The 21072-nt window shown below is 40.4% G+C and overlaps 1 protein-coding gene across 4 annotated transcripts in view; it reads right to left on the bottom strand.

Annotated features, from left to right (window-relative positions):
• The window catches only part of dennd2b (DENN domain containing 2B), a 60354-nt gene that overhangs the window by 15448 nt on the left and 23834 nt on the right, over positions 1–21072 (bottom strand). For 2 of the 4 annotated variants that reach the window (XM_046857028.1, XM_046857029.1), the window contains exons 2-11: positions 20930–21025; positions 14693–15904; positions 10848–10993; positions 5919–6064; positions 4884–5093; positions 3371–3467; positions 3205–3249; positions 2340–2524; positions 1701–1810; positions 872–941 (exon numbers count right to left, since the gene is read on the bottom strand). In XM_046857028.1, coding sequence (XP_046712984.1) covers positions 872–941; positions 1701–1810; positions 2340–2524; positions 3205–3249; positions 3371–3467; positions 4884–5093; positions 5919–6064; positions 10848–10993; positions 14693–15904; positions 20930–21025 — 2317 coding nt within the window. The remainder of the gene's footprint in view (positions 1–871; positions 942–1700; positions 1811–2339; positions 2525–3204; positions 3250–3370; positions 3468–4883; positions 5094–5918; positions 6065–10847; positions 10994–14692; positions 15905–20929; positions 21026–21072) is intronic. The other 2 variants (XM_046857030.1, XM_046857031.1) reach the window with 1 other exon arrangement.

Raw genomic sequence — 21072 nt, 5'->3', positions numbered from 1 at the left:
CAGAAATGGATAGTTAACTGGAGAATGTGGAGCTGAGCTGAAATCCTCAGGAATGTCCACCCCCCCAACCCCCCAAACAACACCACCCCACCCCACCCCACCCGTGCCAGCCCCTGGACTTCCTCCTAGCGGCAAAAAACATGTAACACCAAAACAAAAACAAAAAACATCAAGCGATCCACATGCTACACAGAGCCAAAGAGACAGCGCTTAAATTTCATTTATTATTCAAAGTCTGATCGCTTCCCAGACAAACAAGTGAGACTGATTTATCTAATTAAATACCTTTTCATGCTTAAAACTAAATGACACACACATTACTAAAGAGCCATGTGGAAAATAAAACACTTGGGAATGTGCTGTGTTAGGAAAATAATTCACAACAGGGTGCTGTTAATCTTAGCACAGTGTTTTATTCCTTTTACATTACATTCATTTACTCCATACCAGTGTACACTGACACCATTTTCAACCCTCTCTCTCTCTCTCTCTCTCTCTCTCTCTCTCTATCTCTTTCTTTCTCTCTTCTCTTGATGAAATGTCATTAAACGGGGGGCAGGCGTGTTTTTACGAGCAGTCGCTCCCGTTTAAACAAAAATAAAAAGATAAAGGAGTGAGATACAGAGAGAGCTCGTATTGAAGTGGGTGAGCAAACCTCATTTAAACTCCATTCATAGGCTCACCCTGTAATTATGATGCCTGTGGACGCTAAACACGCACACACACACACACACACACACACACACACACACACACACAAACTCATACATATATCTTTAGAAGCATAAGAAATGCAAACTTTGCAGATGCTTGCAGACAAACAGAGAACTGAAAGAGAAAAGAACCGGGTGAAAGAGGGGGCGGAGCTTACCAGGAGCCGTCGGCAGTATCCGAAACGCCGACTTCCGTCTTCTCCGGTCAGCATGAAAGAGAAGGTCTCACTGCAAAACACACAAACAGGCTTTATTCAACACTGAACATGAAACATCTAAATATCCAAAAATAATACTTAAAAATTATTTATACGTTTAGCCCCATTTAAAATGCAAGATGTTATAAATATGCATGAATATGCAAATGAATCAACACTTCCATCATCTCCTTCTCCCAACCTTATACATGTAAATCAAACAACTGGTCATGTGCTCCAAAGCTTTAGGAGGCCAAGAGAGCATGACGGTGTGGATAAGAAGAGTAGACTCTCTCTCTCCCTGTCAGTCTCAGCGATTCTGGACACTTGTGGCCGTGTCTAAGCGCTTGTATTCAGTAGAGACTCGATAGCATTTTTCTGTGATACCCTATTATGCATCATGAGCTGCTGTTGGCTGATTGTTTAGTTGGATTGGTTAAATCTTTGAACAATGTTTGTCAAAGTCTAGTTGTGAGAGAATAGGTGAAAAATGGGCCAGATAAAGCAACATATGCTAGGCTTGTTATTTAGAAGGCAGGTTTTACAGCTAAAAGTTGCAAATAATCCCTAAATAATTAGTATGCCTGTGGTAATAAGCCAAAACAATGTTTTATCTAATGACAATAAGTTTAAACATAGCCTTGCCCCCTGAATTGGTTTTAGAAATCAGAAATACTGAGCGTTTCTATTAGAAACAATACCAGAAGCATCCTTTATTTCTACATGAAAGGCTAAATAGCTACTGAATTACGCAGAATCTGTGGTTATTAGTGAGCGGACATGTAAATACCTGCTGTACTCGGACACAGGACTCCAATCCTTAGCGTCGGGGAAACAGAATTGTGGAATAGCTTTGAGACGCTGCTCGGCTTCTCGCATCTGTTTGGTCAGCCTCTCGAGCTAAAAAATAAGGATGCGGGAGAAAAGGTCTTTTACATATAACAAAAATACTAAATTATATATATGACCGAGAACGCAAATCAAACATCGCAGAATGTGTCACTGTGAAATATATGTTTAGCACGATCATTGCCTTCTATAAAGTTCGCCCCAACAACCCTCCTTCGCCCCCGTCCCCAGCGCCCCATTATTCCAAATCAAGATGATGACATGATCAGGATCGACCCTCAGGCCCACATCCAACATATTTTCAGTTTCTCAAGGGGGGACGGTCACCAGGCCACATCTGGGATATTTATAGAAGTATTTTGGCATATATCGAGGATACAGTCTACTGGCAACATGATTTAGTGTTATTACTACCGTATACAGCGTCCTGGCTGTAATGCCATGTTTTAACCTCTTGGTATTTTTGCTATATCTTATTGTAGAGAATCATTTGAAATATGAACTGACTATTTTTTACTATAGTGCTGTTATTTCATAACATGTAATCTTAATTCAGGTTCGTCCCCTTCTCACACTGTACCTTAGGGAACTGGTAGGAGACTTCCGGTGTGTATGAGTTCTTCGTAGGCTTCTTCTTCAGAGAGACCACGACAAAGTACTCAAACAGCTCCCGTTCCTGCCACTCGATGAGCTCTAGCTCCAGTGTGCGGTAACTCGGGGCGCGGCGGAGTATCGACTGCAGCTTCAGGAGCCTCTTGGTGTGAGCTAAAACATGCATATACGCTATTTCCTTTAAAGTATGTATGCCTTCTGTACTTCTATACTTAAACAGTAACAGTTGAAAGTTAGAAGATAATCTGGTGATGAAGTAGCACAACATAAAACTATTGATTGCAAAATAACAGTACCAGAATAAACAAATAAACAGCCCTGCAACCTTGTGTAAACACACGAGGAAAGTTCCTGGTATTCAGAGTCGGCTTATGTGGCTGCTTAAATGGACTTAAATCTGAGTGCCTGGACCACAGCCTTTAAACACAAACTCTCACCTTTAACCCCAAAAGGGGATAGAAAATGAAAACTAAAATGAGAAATAGAGTTTTGATTTCATTCCTTTGCATTTTGAAACCAACTAAATGAAAATAAAAGACTAATATAAAGACATGTAGAGAAGAAGTATTGAAATAAATGTCATATATCATGAGCACATCACTGCATGAATAATCCTATTTATAATCATCACAATAATCAAATTGTACACAATGGCTTCCTCACTCATTATTCAGCAGCGCACAGAATAGCACTTTTGCATCAATGCACAAAAAAAACAAAACAACAAAATGAAGTGAAGGAATGAGTGTGCAGGATGTAGGAGATATGATCACACTCTTATTTTGCCAATTGGAATTTATTTTGTTCATTTCAGCAACGTGCTGAAGTCTCACCTTTGAACCTGTCGTCAGAGTCACTTTCACTCTCACTGTTATCATCTGCAAACAAACAGAACAAATACAGACTTTCCCTCACATCAACGATCAGCTTGGAAAAGCGATGTGATATTAAGCATGTACATATGCATATTTGTATGCCATTAATAATAAAAAAGGCTACCTCGCAGGGATGCCGTCTCTATGTTGGAGAGCAAGAGCTTCTTTAGTCTCTTCTTCCCTCTTTTTGCACAATAGATGGAATTTATTCTCTGCACCACCTAAACAGGAAGAACGGTGATGAAAACTGTAGCAGGAGAATATAATTACATTTGTATTGAACACAAATTTTTAAGAAACAAACAACAATGTACAATGAGAAAATATTTTTTCTTTGGTTTATGAATGCGTTGCCCGACTTCCCCCTTTTGCTTTTAAAGCTTTGTTCACGCTCCGCGAATTTATGCTTACGTATCTGGTACAAACTTCTTTTGGTGGGTGGAGCTTGGCAGCCATTTACTTTTATTAGCTACTCAGAATTGGATAAACAGCTCCTGGAGTCTTACTTGATGAATAAAAAACAACTTTCACTGATTTATCTGCTCCCTGCAGGTTTCCACCCAACATACACTGGCCAATGAAGGTAAAACACATTTAAGCAAACCCAAGAACCCCAACATCCCCTGGAGAGGTTTGTTCCAGAATGTAAATTTGGGGCATATGGTTGCAACCTAAGTTCACTAGTTCTCACATTTGTAGTGTTTTTCTTTTTTCTTACTACATTTGTGTTTGTTTGTTCAAAACTTACATTTAATACTTTAGGTATTGCTGTACAAATGTAATTCCACAAAGCAAAAACACTTCCAGGAACGCTCCGTATAATCCTCATGACAGAGTATGGGATAAATCTTGGATTCAAAGCTCACAGCATGTGGTTACGTGTTGAGTCATTTTCCCGCTGCTCTCATGCCACTGCTCGTAACTCAAAAATCATTCTAGTTACTGCTGAGGAATTTCTTAAAAAAAAAAAAAAAAACATTCGGAGGACAGAGCATTGCTCCAAAAGCTAGTCAAGAAAACCTTTTAAACACTGGACAAAAAAACAAGTTTCACTATGTATTCTTCCATTAACTGAAAACAATCTCAACCCAAACTACACTTAATTTATTTCTCATTTCCATGGAATTTACTTTATTTTTATTTATAACAGAATGGCTCTTGGTTTTGATTTAATCAAATGCACATTGTGCTCATTACAGCTGCCTGTCCAGGGCCAAAATCCAGGAAGAGAAAATAACAGAGAAAAAGTGAGTTGGAAAAAAAATTGCTAAAGATACAAAAAAAAAAAAGAGGACAAAAACACATTTTTTAATACTTCTGAGTCAAAGATTCTGAAAGTGGAACAGCATTTTAGCTCCACTGAGTATTTAGGTATTTAAAAATAAAAACCTGTTGAACCGTCTCATATAAATCATATTTTTGGGAAACGTTTATGTAACATTTATGGATCATTCATTTCGGACGTTTTCAGGGCAGAGGAGTTTCTCGGTAACAAGTTAGGAGTAACAAGTAACAAGCTGCGATTGTTTTTTTGTTTGTTTTGTCTTATCAACAATGAAAACAAACAGAGGCTGGAAAGGGAACAAATTGTAATAGTATTGTTGAATTGGTTTGTTAATGGGTTTGCTCCAGCCTACCTTGGGGACTCGCCTCTGTCTGCGGGAGGTCAGAGTGTCACTGGCACTGCTCAGGCCGTCATCCAGGAGGCCGCAGGAGGGAGACGATAACTGGGGCATCAGTAACATGTCATCATGACTGTGTCTTTTAGAGAAACGAGACAAGCGGTGGCTCTTCCTGTCAGCTTGGCCCAGGAGCCGCAGCGACTGACTGCTTGGTTTGGATGGCAGCTGAAGGAAAAAGAGAGAAAAAGATTGAAGGCCTGTGATTACGCTAGATTAGTGGTCCCCAACCTTTTTTGCACCACGGACTGGATTAATGTCAGTTATAAATACAACAAATTAAGATGATACGACCGGCATAAGAACTGATATTTTCTAAATATAATAATAATAATCGTGAACCCACTGTGTTGTTGTTTGTTCATTTTGCTAGCTTGGGGGTTTGAATTTAGAGGTAATGTATTATGTGTTACCGGCCGGAGCAGCCTCTTTAAAAAGGTAGCGGATGGAGGTAAGACATGTGACCAAGGCATCTTGACATGCATCAAGAGTGAGTCATAAACAGATGTGGCGGAGAGAATCCGGTAATTTTCCAAAATAAAACATAGTTCAGAATCAGATAATAAATAAAACGGAAATAATGTAAGTTATGTGTTATTTCTGTGCGGCCCGGTACCAATTGACCCAACTGGCCCTGGGGTTGGGGACCACTGCACTAGATGATACCACTTATTAATCATTTAGATGGACTACAATTATTACGAACAATTCTGATCTCAAGTCTCAATCAGTGAACAGTTGATAACAGAATGAGTTTCAGAACCGTGTCTAATTCAGGCACACCTCTGTTATCAATAAACTCCACCCCCCATGTCAGTAACCCTTATGTAGCTTTTAATTAAGGCTTAAGTGTTTAGCTCTGAGTACTCATGTGTGTGATTTTAGTATTAAATCTTTAACGTTGACCCACTGGGAACAACTCTGTAATAAACTCAGTGGAAAGATAAGAGGAAAGTTAAATCCTTTGACATTCCGCTGGTGAGATGGAATTACCTGGGGTGGTGTAGTGCACTTCCTGTCTTGGGAGGTCCACGTCCTGTTAAGTGAGTCATTAGACCTCTCAGGTAACAGGCGAGACTTGCGGGCCAGACCTCTCACCCTCAGGTCCACATCCTCATACGGATTCTCTTTCATTGTCTCTGAGCACAGACAAGACAGAGAGAGAGGGAGCGAGAGAGAGAGAAATCAAGACTCTGGCATAATTCAACAAGTGCAGTCTAATAAGCATTGAAAGTTAACACGATTAAGTTGGAGAGAAAGAGAGAGAGATTCAGAGGGAGAGGGCAGAAAGGCAAAAAGGAGTGTTTAGGGGGAGAGAAAGAAAAGATTTGGGCACCGAATGAGCACTCTGAGACACAGACGAGTCACAGAGTGTCTCTGAAATGCTGTTTACATTGGACGCTGACTCATAGACTCAACTCCAGAATGAGATAAGAGAAGAGAAGACACACACAAAACCCTGCAGTAAAGTGGAATCCTAGAATAACACAAGCAACACAGCACATAACAGAAGCCACAATATAATATATAATCGATTTGAATATTATAGAACAGATTACCCGCAACTACATTTCACAAAATGATGGTGATTGTACAGGAAGCGCTTAATAAAAATCCCTTACAGCTAAATCTGCAGCTCTACAATTAAATCCACATCTAAAATCAGAAAATGACCAGCTGGGAAACAAGAGTGAGATTATTTTTGACATACGATCTACACGCCAGCCATGCTTAGCCTGGCCTGGGAACAATATGGAAAAGTTCAGCAAAATAAAAACAGATCACATGACACGTGGTCTGAACCCGGTCGCTAGAAAAACACTGGCTTGCTCTAAATATAAATGTAAATAGCTTTAGAAAGGCAAACAATCTGAAACCAGAATACACAGCCTTTGAATCTTATGGTTTCTGAACAGTATGGGTCCTGAGTCCTATCGTTCTTAAACTGTAATGATCCAATATGTGTCGTATCGCTCCCAATCCGTATCATTCCTGAGTCGTATTGCTCCGGGTTGTAACACTCTGAATCGTAACGCTCTTGAAAAAAGACACATACTGATTTTACGCTGGGAGAAATGACAAACTGGGCTGAGTTACGAGGTTCACAAAAAAGAAGGCTTCAAAACACACACATTGTATACACACAAACACAAACACACATACACACACACACACATGTACATATACACACATTTACACAACACAGCAGCGTGAAGTATTACAGAACACGTTGTGTGACACCATTTAGTGCCACTGTGTCTAAAATCAACCAATAGGAGGTCTGCGAACTCACGAGACAGTTACAGATATTGTAGCAGTGACGAGGACCGCACTGATATCCAAAAGTCATGCTGAATGATTCTGTAAACGGTGTCTTACACAGTCGTATAATTAAATCGCAGATCTAATTTGAGACATCTGACGCCATTTTTGTAAAGTTTCGAAGATTAACGACAATAGAAATGTGGGAGTTTTTTTTTTCGTGCGTATCTCAGTCAACACGCTAAGATTGGAGAAATGTAACATTGCAGCTAAATGTCCATCCCACTACAGGAGCGTTTTTGACAAATCTATCATCACCAGGCTAATGCGCTCAGCACGAGGGGCCTGAGGCAGCGCGGAAAATAGGGCGATGCCTTTACCAGCATAACAAGAGTAGTGAAACCAGGAAACGTACTGACTGAGAACGTTCTAATGATCTGTTTGGAGGAAAATCACTATATATAGGTTACCAAAGGTTCAAAAGTTCAAATATCTGTAAGATTTAGAAAACAATTATTTTGATGGGCTGTATATCTATACATATATAATATGTATACATATATATATATATATGTATATACAGCCTATCAAAATAATTGTGTGCCTTGACTTATTATCAGAGAAAAATCATTTAGCTCAGTAAGGTCTCTATCACTCTGTATGGATCTGTAACTGTATGTTACACAATAGGAAACACAAGGAATGAACTTTAGATCAGTGTAAAACTGTCCTTTGGTCTGATGAGTCCATATTTTGGATATCTGGTTCTAATTGCTGTGTCTTTGTTAGACGTACAAAGGGAGGAGCTATGATGGTGTGGAGGTGCTTTGCTGGTGACACTGTTGGTGATGGTGGCACACTTAACCAGCATGGCTACCACAGCATTTTACGACGAGATGCTATCTTGCCAGGTTTGCACAATTTGTTTGCCAACAGGACAATGACCCCAAACACACCTCTAGGTTATGTAAGAGCTATTTGTCCAAAAAAGGAGAGTAATGGAGTGCTGCACCAGATGACCTGGCATCTACAGTCACCTGATCTAAATCCAATTGAAATGGTCTGAAAGTGAAGGAAAAGCAGCCAACAAGCACTCAACACTTTTAGGAACTCCTTCAAGATTGTTGGAAAACCATTCCAGGTGACTGCCTCATGAATCTGATGTAAGAATGCTGCCATCAAAGTTAAATTTAACTACTTTGGACAGTATTCTGGGATGGAACATAGTTCCATAAGCGTTTTTTCATAGATGTCTCTCTTCATATTCTACTTCAAAGTATAAAATATACGTTTTATCTATATTTAGAATGTATTACAGGTATCAATAGTATTTATTAATTAGTATCCTTTCCATTTTAAACTACATGCACATTCCAGATAAAAGTAACAAAAAAAACCCAAAGAAATTTGTGTTACCATGTTCCAATGATTAAAACAGAAACAGTATAAAAAATACTGATGATAGTTTTATGATATTTTATCAAACAGTCCTGAACAGCTCAGTGTTCTTGGAGTGAAGCCACACAGAGTCTCTATATTCCTCTGGAAATAATCAGCGAAAAAAAAACAAAAAAAAAACGCAACCTCAATGTCAACCGAGGTGTTCAGCAGAACAATGGGTTCTTTGTTGAGGCTCCACAGAGTCTCAGTCACACGGCCTGAATCTATCGGTCACCGTCTCTGAAAGCTGAAACAACCCCGGCACAATGGGAGCTCCGTGCCAATGATCTAACGCGATTGTACAAATGAAAAAGCCTAGAAGTTCAGTATCGAAGAAATGACAAAAAGAAGCAAACATTTGTCTGTCTGTCATCTCGTCATTTTTCCGAGTATTTGCTCTTCCAGACATCTTTATAGCGTCTGGTGCCAGTACCCCGTCAGCATTAGCGGAGTTTTACGACGTAGCCACGAGGCAACAACCACGAGCAATGTGTCTGTGAGAAGCTCCTCAGGGTCCGTTAGAATGCCAGAGCAGCTACAGGTCATTTCCTGGTGCAAAGGAATGCAGCGTATAAGCAGCAGGTCACTCTGGACATCGCCGACTACGCAGTCAAAGTGTACTGAATTCTGATCACACTTTCCCTCGGTGTTAAACATGTCACTCAGAGCACACTGAGATTTCCTCTAATATTTAACATTATCAGTAGACAACCTGTACAAAAATCTGCATGGTGCTAATTATTTATTCAAAAATGACATTCCGTTATACTATTAACTTTAAAGCTACTATCAAGGTTATGGGAAAAAATTATGCATGTTACAGCGGATACAAAGTGCTGACACTAGAGGCTCCTTCCATACACCCCTTATGGAAACCTTCATCACATCATTCATTAATGAAACGTTTTTATGTAGCATTATGTAGAGCAAGAACTCTCAGGTCTTCTGACCAATCAGAATCCAGAATTCAGCAGCTCTCTGGAATAAAGCCGTGGAAAGGAATGTCATGGGAATCAATGCTCATCCAAGAGTCTGCTGAAAGTAATGTTCAGGTCCATTTTATTAAAAACATCCCACAGGCACTGCAGCTATTCCAATCTGCCAAGTTGAGACGTTTTTTCCCATAAGAGACTTCACACGGGATTACATAATCCATCTGTTATTGCTGTCTTTCGTATCTAAATAATCGGGAAATATCTGTATGCCTTTAAAATCATAACATCGGTGGGAATTGAATTCTGATGCCAGCATTTTTCTTTTTTTCTGAATGAAGCAACGCCTGCCTATCAGCTCTTACCTCACCATAATGACTGCGTCTTCATCCTTCCAGGAAAACTGACTGTTTAAGGCTTCAAAATCATAAACAAATGCACCGTTAACAATAACGATTAATAAGAGAACAGATAAGTGCTCAAGATTAATTTTTTTATTCCTAGTAACAATGAGCACACTGAGAAAGTCCCAGCACTCTGCGTTTGTGTACATTTGGCCATTAGTTTTTGTATTGCTCAACGTTTGTTTCTGCCTGTCATTGGCTGGTTCCCCCTACTGTGTTCACCTGTTCTGTGTTAAGGATTTGATTAGTCGGGGTATTCCCGGTGCTTATGAGTAGTGTTTATGCGTGTTTTTGAAAAGAATGTCATCTGAAGTTGGCAAGAATCTTTAACGATGCTATCAAACTGCACAACAACATCGTCTTATTTGTTTTGACTTAAACTAAGAGTCGAAACGAGATGAAAATGGTATTTTTTTCTTTTTTTTAAAACCTGTTTTTGAAAAGCTCAAAAATGCTGTCTCAGTGTGAACGAAGGAGGGAAAAAAATCAAGAAAAAGAAGCGTTTTCAGACTGATTCAAATGATCATGGATGTTAGAAGTGAAGCTTCTTTAGAAGCTCGAATTGGTAGACATGGTCGCGTCTTTACTCTGTATCACTGTACTAAAAAAAACAAACTTGGATACACACTATAGGTACAAACATATTGGGATACCTGACTTTTCCAGCCATATGTGGTTCTTCCCCAAACTGTTACCTCAAAGTTGGAGGCACACAATTGTACAGGATTTCTTCGCATGTGGTGGCATTACATTTTCCCAGAGGTTGTAATAACAACAAAATGTAAACTAAATGAGTACTGGGGTGTATAAAAAGAATGGTCAGGTGTCCACAAACCTGTGACTTGTACTGGAGTTAGTTGAAGGTCATGTGTTTGTGAACCCACCTGTAATGTCCTCGTAAGCGTTTTCCTCTGGAGTGCTCTTAGAGCTGGGGCAGCTGTGATTCTCTGTGGACGCAGTGCCATTTTCTGTGGGTGAAGAGGGGTAAGAGGAGGGCAGGCTCACTGCGTCTTCAGACTCACACGACTCTCTGGAAGACAAAAAGTAAAAGTCACGCAAGTCTGTTTATTTAGTTGTCCAGTTGTTCTGGCTCCCTGAAGTCCTCAAATCAGACTCAGACCACCTGAGCAGATGAAAGCTTCTTTCACATGATGGCCAAATCCCTCAATGACTCCAAAATACGGAGCCAATTAAAATCAGGAGCAGACAGAAAGCCTTGGACGTTGTGTTCAGAATGAATAATAGTTCTGAAATGCAGGACGGCGAGGTCCTGTTTATTCACTATAAGCCAAACGCAGTAAGAAGATTCTTATGCCGGTAACTCACACCAAACATGACATCAAAGTGTCAGCATATTAAAACAACAACAACAACAACAACTCTGAAGGTCTACAGCTTGTAAACAATTGACTCTGATGCAGCCACAGGAATTCCAAGCACACAAATCCTTCGAACCCACGCAGCATGAGAACCTGGCTCGTCTCCACGCTCAGAGAACCGGTTTAAACAATCTTCACTCCGGAGCTTGTTCAAACAACCGTGAGGAACCAGAGCTGTAAACAAAATGCTAATGCTCCTTGAAGCCACAAGGGCTTCTGACCCGCACTGCATTACATCAGGGCAATAAGACGAGATGAAGTCACAGATCACAGATAACAGAAAACACTTCTCGGAAATTTAGACTACAGTAGAGAGTTTTCTGGATACGGTTCATTCAGTCGTATGCGACCCAAACTTAAAAAATGAACAAATTTTTTTTACTGCAAAGTCCAAACACAACTTAAGTCCTTTATTACAGGAAATTTTCAGCCAATGAGAATAAAGTGCAGTTAAGTTCTGCCCCAAAAAAAAAACATTATGCTAAAATGGTGAACGTTTACAACATTCATTCATAGCATCTCAGAAACCTGCTCCTGCCTCCTGCAGAGACTTATATATATATATATATATATATATATATATATATATATATATATATATATATAAAAGGGCTGTATCGATTTCTTGAGTAACTCGAGTAATTAGATTACAAAAGCGAAACAAATTCATTTTTAAAGGTTAGACTGCACTGTACTGTAGCTCAGTTTCAGGATGTTACCGATCTTCTTATAGCCTCGGCCATCTTTGTGAAGAGCAACGATTCTAATTCTCAGATCCTCAGAGAATTCTTTGCCATGACGTGCGATGTTGAACAGCAGTTATCACTTAGGGTGTACTCACTTATTTTTGCCAGATATTTACACATTAATGGCTGTATGTTGAATTATATACAAGATGCACAATAAATACTCTAAAATAAATCTTATATCTTATATTATATAAAACATGTATATGGTTCATTTCTATTGTATTGTCCCTTTGAAGATATACTAAAATGGTTGCTGAAATGTGAGGGGTGTACTCACTTTTGTGAGATACCCTATATATATATATATATATATATATATATATATATATATATATATATATATATATATATATATATATATATATGAGCGTTTTATATACAGTGCCCTCCACAATTATTGGCACCCCTGTTTAAGATGTGGTCGTGGACTTCTAAAAATTCTCCTTTTTTTTAAAACAACATAGAACCCAAATGCAAAAAAAGAGAAAAATCCAACCTTTCATTTAAGTACATAACTTTGGTGGTAAAAAAAATCATACATTTAGAAAAAAAAAAACTTGAAATCATGTGTCCCACAATTATTGGCACCCCTAACAATTCCTCTGAAAATTTTTTTTTTTTTTTATATATTTTTCTGTAGTTGCTAAGGTTGGTCAGGGTATCTAGGGACTTTTAATTAGTAATTCATGATTTCCTGTTTCCTGGGGTATAAATATGACGTGACACAGAGGCCTAATTCTCTTACCCATTTGTCAACATGGCAAAGACAAGAGAACACACCATTCAAGTAAGGCAGATGTGTGTCGACCTTCATAAGTCAGGCAATGGCTACAAGAAAATAGTCACTCGCCTTAACTTGCCGGTATCTACAGTCAGAGGAATCATTAAGAAGTTTAAAACAACTGGAACAGTGACAAACAAGGCTGGAAGAGGTCCCAAGTTTATCTTGCCACAACGCACAGTGAGGAGGATGGTAAGAGAAGTAAAAAAATTTCCCAAGCTCACCGTCACAGAATTGCATCAAAGAGTGGCATCTTGGGGTCACAGAGTCTCCAAAACAACCATCAGACGCTCTCTACATGCCAACAAGCTGTTTGGGAGGCATGCAAGGAAAAAGCCTTTTCTCACTAACACTCACAAACGTAAACGCCTGGAGTTTGCTAAGCGGTACTGGGACTTCAACTGGGATCGTGTGCTTTGGTCAGATGAGACTAAGATTGAGCTTTTTGGCAACAAACACTCTAAGTGGGTCTGGCGTAAAACAAAAGATGAGTATGCCGAAAAGCACCTCATGCCCACCGTGAAGTATGGTGGAGGATCTGTGATGCTGTGGGCCTGTTTCTCTTCCAAAGGCCCTGGGAACCTTGTTAGGGTGCATGGCATTATGAACGCTTTGAAGTACCAGGATATTTTAAATAAAAACCTGATGGCCTCTGCCAGAAAGCTGAAGATGGGTCGTCATTGGGTCTTTCAGCAGGATAATGATCCAAAACATGTGGCAAAATCTACACAAAAGTGGTTCAGCAGTCACAAACTCAAGGTCCTCCCATGGCCATCTCAGTCCCCAGACCTCAACCCAATCGAAAACCTGTGGGGCGAGCTAAAGAGAAGAGTGCATAAGAGAGGACCCAGGACACTGGATGATCTAGAAAGATTGTGCAAAGAAGAATGGTCAAAATCCTCTCTGTGTTCTCCAATCTTGTGAAATGTTATAGGAGGAGATTAAGTGCTGTCTTGTTGGCAAAAGGAGGTTGTACAAAGTATTAACATCAGGGGTGCCAATAATTGTGGCACACATGATTTCAAGTTTTTTTTTTTTTTCTAAATGTGTGATTTTTTTACCACCAAAGTAATGTACTTAAATAAAAGGTTGGATTTTTCTCTTTTTTTGCATTTGGGTTCTATGTTGTTTTAAAAAAAAGGAGAATTTTTTGAAGTCCACGACCACATCTTAAATAGGGGTGCCAATAATTGTGGAGGGCACTGTATAATGAGTGTTTTGTTATAATGCAGCTGTTTACCAAAATTGTGTGCAGACAAGTTGGTTATAATAGAAAGTCTATAAGTTTTCATAACTCATACCCACGTTACAGCATCGGCATCTCAATTCCTGAGAGGCGTTACAAAAGAGAACGTAATGAGCACACGTGACATCTCTGAAACGAAGAGATTTTTTCGAATATTTTTGCACATACAATAAAAAGTTCTTACAACATGATTGTAGTTGAATCTGAGTAGCATTAGTAAGGTTTCTGCTGATGTCATTACTATTTAGATCTTAGTCATACTGAAGGTATAACCCTAGACTGTAAAGAATGCAACAGCACAGCCCACTTCAGGAGACGTTTTCCCACGAGGAGCTCGCACTGGTATTTTTTTCCCAGCAGACAGAGAGACATTACAAAATCATCCTCAAGTCTCACAGGCACAGGATTCGTAAGTGGAATGCGATACTCAGACAACGTTAGTCAGAGATTAGAACAGTGTATTGCAAAATACACATTGTGTTGTATTTTCCGGCTGGCGTACGATCTATTAATTGACAAATGTTATGGTGAAGCCGAAGGTCACGTGCATCCTTTCTGTCAGATTAGGTCTTACCTGTCAGGGGTTCCCTTGAACGAGCGCGCAGATGTGTTAACGGTGGGCGGAGTTATGTGAGTGTCAGAATTTGGAGGTATTCCATTGCTAGGTGAAGAGTCTTTATGGCTCCGATTAGCATCATACTCAAAAGTGCGCTTGGGTTTAGGTAGGGGGTTGACGGGTGGGCCGGGTGGGCCGGGTGCACAGGGGTGCTGTGAGCTCTCAGACATGAATGAGGCGATGCTGAACCTCTGTCTGATCTTTGAGAGTTTTTCTGAGCCGGGGTAAGTATCTGGCTCAGTAGCCACAGAACAGATGCTGCTTCGCTTGCTGTCACACGTGCTGTCCAGGTCCTCGTGACGCGATGAAATGGTGAAAGACTTCTGCCGTGACTTGTCCAAGCCGTAACAGTTGCTCAGGTACTTTGGCGGAGTGGACGGACTTTCTTTCAAAGCCTGCTCGATCTTCTGTATCCGGTTCAGAACAGCAGACGTCTCTTTACGAGGATAATGAGCGCGGTGGAATGACTTCGGGCCTTCTCTCTTCTGGAACCTGCCGCTACATTCTCGGTCCGAAGCTCCGTCCTCTTCCTCGGTCTCCGGATAAGAACACTCGGAAAATGCCGCGCTCATCCTGCGCATGGACTTGAAGTCGAAGGCTTTTTCGCTACAAGGAGAGGACAAGAAGCTGGGGCAGCCTTCACTCCCACCACCAGGCCTCTTGTCTAAGCACAGACTCATCCTAGGAAGAGACACGTTCCGACATTCCCATTCCGTGATCTTCTTCCGGATTGTGGCAGACGAAGTCCCGGGACCGTTCCGGCTGAGCGACAGAGTGCGCTTGTGGCCGTATTTGGCAGAGGAGGAAGAGGCCGAGATTAAAGACAGTGTACTCTTGCTGAAAGTTCCGGGACAGGCTCCAGGAGGACTGTCTTTCAGTTGATTCTCCTTCTGCTCTTGATCTTCTCCACTGGACTGTTTGTAGATGCTGAGCTTCTTATCCAGACAGCCGATGCTCTTGGCCTTGGTGAGTCTACTCTTGGAGTCGGGGAAAAGCGTGGCTCCACTGCGCAGACTCGCCGTTTTCTGACTCCAGTTCCTATGAGACTGGAATTTTGTGTCAGCTTTGGCGTATCTGCTCTGCTGTCTGGCGTCTTCTGTCTCGCTGAACTCAGCGTGACACTGTTCCTTCACAGCAGAAAGAATAGGAGGTGGGGACGCAGACTGGCACCTGTAACAAGAAAACAAAGCGGAAAGCAGTCAGAAACTCTATCATGGCTATTAGCTTAGCTTTGTACGTCAGCACTGAAAGGACTAAATCTGTGCAGAGAAGAAATTTTTACTCTGGACAAAATAACAGTAAAGTGGAAACTCTTAAACCTGAACACACGTTTCAAATAATAAGCAGGATTTGCTTTTGTCAAACCATCAGCGGAAAGTACCACGGCAATCTGACACAATTTTGGCAAAGCCGTCTCCATCAACATCAACGTCTAGCCAAGACAAACACGCTCAATAAAATGCTTGCACAGGTTTTTCCGTATAATTAAAATAATTCGGGATACATTTTTTACCGACACTGAGAACTCAAAACATAAGGCACCTACCTTCACTCAGCAGTTTTCTGTCTCCGACGGATTAACCTGAATCCTCATCATCACTCCTACTGTCAGTGCTCATGAAGCACAAGCGCTACTCACGACTCAGGACATCGATTGCCTCACGCCAGCTCTTTCAAATGAGGTGCAAACGCTTTGCTCATGAGATTCCAGGAACTGTGACTTCGCTCGAGCTGTGACTGAGTGAAACTGAGAAAGTCAGATCTGATGTCCTGAACAGTGAGAGTGTGTGAGCTGGGAGGAGGCCAGGAGTATGATAATGCCTGCAGGTTGGGACAGATTGCTCAACACCTCAACATCGCCACCCTTACTCAGAAGGGAGGAGAGACGCTACAGCAGCTGAAACGCTGCAGGCCTTCAGGGGAACACAAACTCACCACATTTCCAATCCACTACACCGTGCACACTAGTTACATCCGCGTGTATATGAAAGATTTGTACTCTTATAACACCTCTTTTTTAATCTTTGTGTGTGCAAGTTCTTTCAAAATTCAAAATCAGTCGAGTCAAATTTAGCCACACCCACAAAACGTCACACAAGGCCAGAGAGAGAAAAAAGATAACTAAATGGTAAAAGAGTGTTTTCTAAATCCTCCTTTATTTGTCACATATACAGTACAGTAACATTTTTTCCTTGGATATACCAGCTGGATTGAAACCTAAGGACAAAGCGCAGGGTCAGCGATTATACAGCACCCCTGGAGCACAGAGGATTAAGGGCCTTTCTCAAGGGGCCAACAGTGGCAGCTTGGTGATGCTAGGTCTTGAACCCCAGACCTTCCGGTTAGTCACCCAGAGCCTTAATCATTGAGCTACGTCTTCTCCATTTGCCTCAAAAGGAGCCATTACTTTTATCTGTATTGAATGACTAGACTAGATTTGTGTTCATTGATGTAAGGTGCTGTGCGCTGTGAAATCTTTAAAAAAATGCTTTTCCCAGGGTGTATTGTTCAGGCGTCATTTTTGCGTGTAGCTGTAATGGACATGAATCATTATGTGACGTTATTGGTTTGGAGAGCGTGTGTGTACATGGTTCGTTTCAGGGTGCTCACACTAATGACAAATCACAGAAATATACAGCTGCATACAAAATATTACATACTGGGATTTGAGCAAATCATTTCCAAGGTGAACATGAAGGTAACAGAAAAACTTTTCTAGATGTGTTCATTATTGAGAACTCAATAATGTGATGTTCCTGAGCAGCTTTGAGTCGCTCTGAGAAACACTCAGATCCAATGACTTCATAAACGGGGGAGGGGTTGGCGCAGTTATACATACGTCATGCATACAAGTTCAGACACAAAAATAAGTCTGACTACACAGTGACCACATGCCAATTAGGAGAAAGATACTGAAAGAGTCTGCATATGCTTGAAAAACGATTCATGTTAGGGAATGATATCTGAGTTATGTTGGGATTAAATTAATATACCAGTGTGGTGTAAATAATCTAGTCAAGCAGTTGTATTTTATATAAACCCATATGTGAGTATCATGTGGTTATATGATCACTGCCAGAACAGCAACCATATGTATTTAATGAATACTACACTGTATGGACAAAAGATTTTGGACACTTGAACATAAGATCCATCAGACAAATCCAAAATGTGATAACAGAGCCTATACTTCACAAAAAGCCAATGATTGAAAGTCCTTTATATAGCCAGTGTAATTTTCCTCCTTCCTGGTGGCTCCATCCTCAGCATTCACCTACTGATATACCCCATGTCCCTCCTCTGCACATGTCTAAACCATCTCAATCATGCCTCTCTCACCTTGTCTCCAAAACGTCCTACATGCCCCTCTTGCCCATGTCCCTCTTATAAACTAATTTCTAATCCTGTCCATACTCATCAAAACTGATGAAAATGTTCAATTCTGCCACCTCCAGCCCCGCCTCCTGTTTTTTTGTTAATGTCTCTAAACCATACACCATAGCAGTCTCACAAACGTCTTATGAACGTCCTTCCACTCGTGCCGATAAAAAAAATTGACTGTCTCTCTGAATTGTTCATTTCAAAACAGGAGCTTTTCAAAAAACACTCTTCCAAGTGGATGAATCTAAAAACGCTGAAGTGTCGAGTGACAGCGATATTTGAAAGCGCATTTTGAGTCATGTGACGTAGTCATAAGACCCATTCGACTCAAAAGATAAAAACGTTATAGAGTCTTGGGCTGAACTGCTGCAAAGAATTGTTTGTCCAGCCGTTTAAAACTTTGCTGCTGTACCTTGACGACGGTGCATCGAATCACAGAGATGAAAACAATGCAGATCAAAGCTTCTTAGGTTTTTAAGCATGTGCAGTGTAGCGATGTAAAAGTGTTTACAGATGTTTTAGTGTAAACAATCTTTGTAAAACTATTGTAAAGAGAATTTATATGGACGTAGCCTCGTATATCCTGAGTTCCTGTGTATTGTTTCTAAAGTCTGGTCTATTACAAAGAGCACATTGCTTGTTGTTTTATTCCACATTATTGAGAGACATGAAGAGTGCTGCTGAGAGAGCAAATACCCAAATAAAGTCTCATACTGGCACCGGATTATAACCCTGAAAATGCTGGTCATCCTTTCACAAAAAAACTAAATGATTATTACACTTTTAAGACACGTCAATCTCGAGGCCCAAACATGGAGAGATCAAAAGATTATTTATGTAAATCCATATTTATAATGGAATCAGGTATAGAAAAACCTGACACGACCAGAGTCTCTGAAAAACAGTACTTCCACAATGACGTTCAGCTTTACGCACAGACGGGAATATTTTAATAATTGAAGTGCAGAATTTGGTCACTGAACCCCACACTGAGCTCATATCTGCAGTGTGAGGAGAGCCAGAAATAACAAGCCCAGCTCCAGGGGAAGTTCTCCAGGACTCGAGAAGCTCAGCTGCCCGGCCACACACAGATCCGGCAGCAGTGTGCCAGAGCTCGTCCGGCTCTTACTGGGGAACACTGACCACAGGGAACATATCCTACTTCAGCACCGGAGAGAGAAAATATAGCGCTGCACTTACACACATCTAAAGACTCACGTCAAGAGTAGAGCTAATGATCCTTGGTGCGATTCAGCAGCCACAAAAATGTTCCAGTAAAAAAATTTAAAAAAAGAACAGACAGAGACCATACCGGGGATATTATACTTACCTAAGATTTGACTTTTATTTTCCCTTTTTCTCACAGCAGCTCTGTTTCAACTTATAAAGTCAACATGATTTATAGTGAAAATAAAAATATCTTCTCAGAAGCCCTGTTCAGACAGAATTACACTACTGAACACACACAGATCCTTGGAATACACTACTGAACACTCTCACACACACACACACACACACACACACACACACACACACACACACACACACAGACACACACACAGATACACAACATGGCTCTAATTCAACACTTTAATAACAAAACCTACACTATTTATATGTGTTTCTTCTTCAAAGTCTTACCACAAAGTTGGAGGCACACAATTGTATAGAATTTCTTTGCATGTGGAATTTTCGCTTCACTTAAACGAGGAGACCCAAATCTCCAGTATCACAATTCCCCTATGCACAAAGCCAACTCCAAAGGTTTACATGAGTTAGAATCTTAAGTGGACTGCTATAGAGCTCTGACCTCACATGAGCTGATGAATTTTCGGATGAATTCTGAACGCTGAAGGCCTCCTCATCCTACATCAGTACCTGACTTTACTTACACCCTTGTATCTGAATGATCACAAATCTTGGAGGTTCTTATAAAAGCAAATGGGGACTCCAATGGAACAGGATGTTCAAGATGCACATACAAAACATATGGCCAGGTGTCCACAAACTTTAGTCAATATATTGAATTATTATGACTTTAGAGTGCACCGTTAATAATTACAAACTAATTTTCTTTATTTAATCACTATTTTATGTGTAACTAAACAATTCAAGTGGCACAAGCCATGATGTGTAGGAGTTTAAAAACAGATGAGTGGCAGTGTGTATAAACATAGAGAGAACAAAAGATTCCATGTCTACTGTACACCCCTGAACTATGGTGAGAAAATGTCTCAACATGTTAACTGAATCCTGGTCAGTGTGTGTGTGTGTGTGTGTGTGTGTGTGTGTGTGTGTGTGTGTGTGTGGAGAGTGTGTATTTAAACAGGTGCTGATTCCACAACGTTTCCAGATCGTAAAGGAGATTTACAATTAAAGCATGTACTGGAGTTTATTCCTGAACCTTAAACACCTCATCATTCAGAAATCAAATGCAGCTACAGACTTACGTGTAGTTCAGAAGTTGACGTGAAAAGTTACTTTAATCTACAAAAGACGCGTGCCAACTACAGTCAACATTTTCCCAGTTTCCCAGTTTCTTTTCCAAATTTGTTTTGTGGTGGTCAAGATGCTACTGTAAAACACTACTTCTACTAAAGAACAATCTGGCAGCGTAAAACAGTGGTGAATTTAATAATGAGCTCAGAAAATCCATAGAAATCCATAATCCGACTCAGAATACCAGGAATGTTCTTTACGTAAACACTCTTTATTGTGCTTTAATAATAGACAGTAGACAAGAGACACATATTATCATGTTTAAAAAATAAAAGAAAATAAAACTACAAATCTTCAGTGGGCTGCGATGCTCACCTGTCAGGAATCTCCTGAGGGCTTTTAGCCCCTCCTGTTTTGGGCGTGGCCTTTGAGTTCTTGTTGGCGGTCATCTCCTCCGTCACACCGCTCACCCTGACAAACAGAAGAAAGACAAACGGAATTAGATGGTTTGAAATACC

Source organism: Silurus meridionalis, chromosome 9 (genome assembly GCF_014805685.1).
Source record: "Silurus meridionalis isolate SWU-2019-XX chromosome 9, ASM1480568v1, whole genome shotgun sequence".
Classification (NCBI taxonomy): Eukaryota; Metazoa; Chordata; class Actinopteri; order Siluriformes; family Siluridae; genus Silurus; species Silurus meridionalis.
The sequence above is the reverse complement of the archived record's forward strand: the minus strand, read 5'-3'. Positions and strand labels throughout refer to the sequence as shown.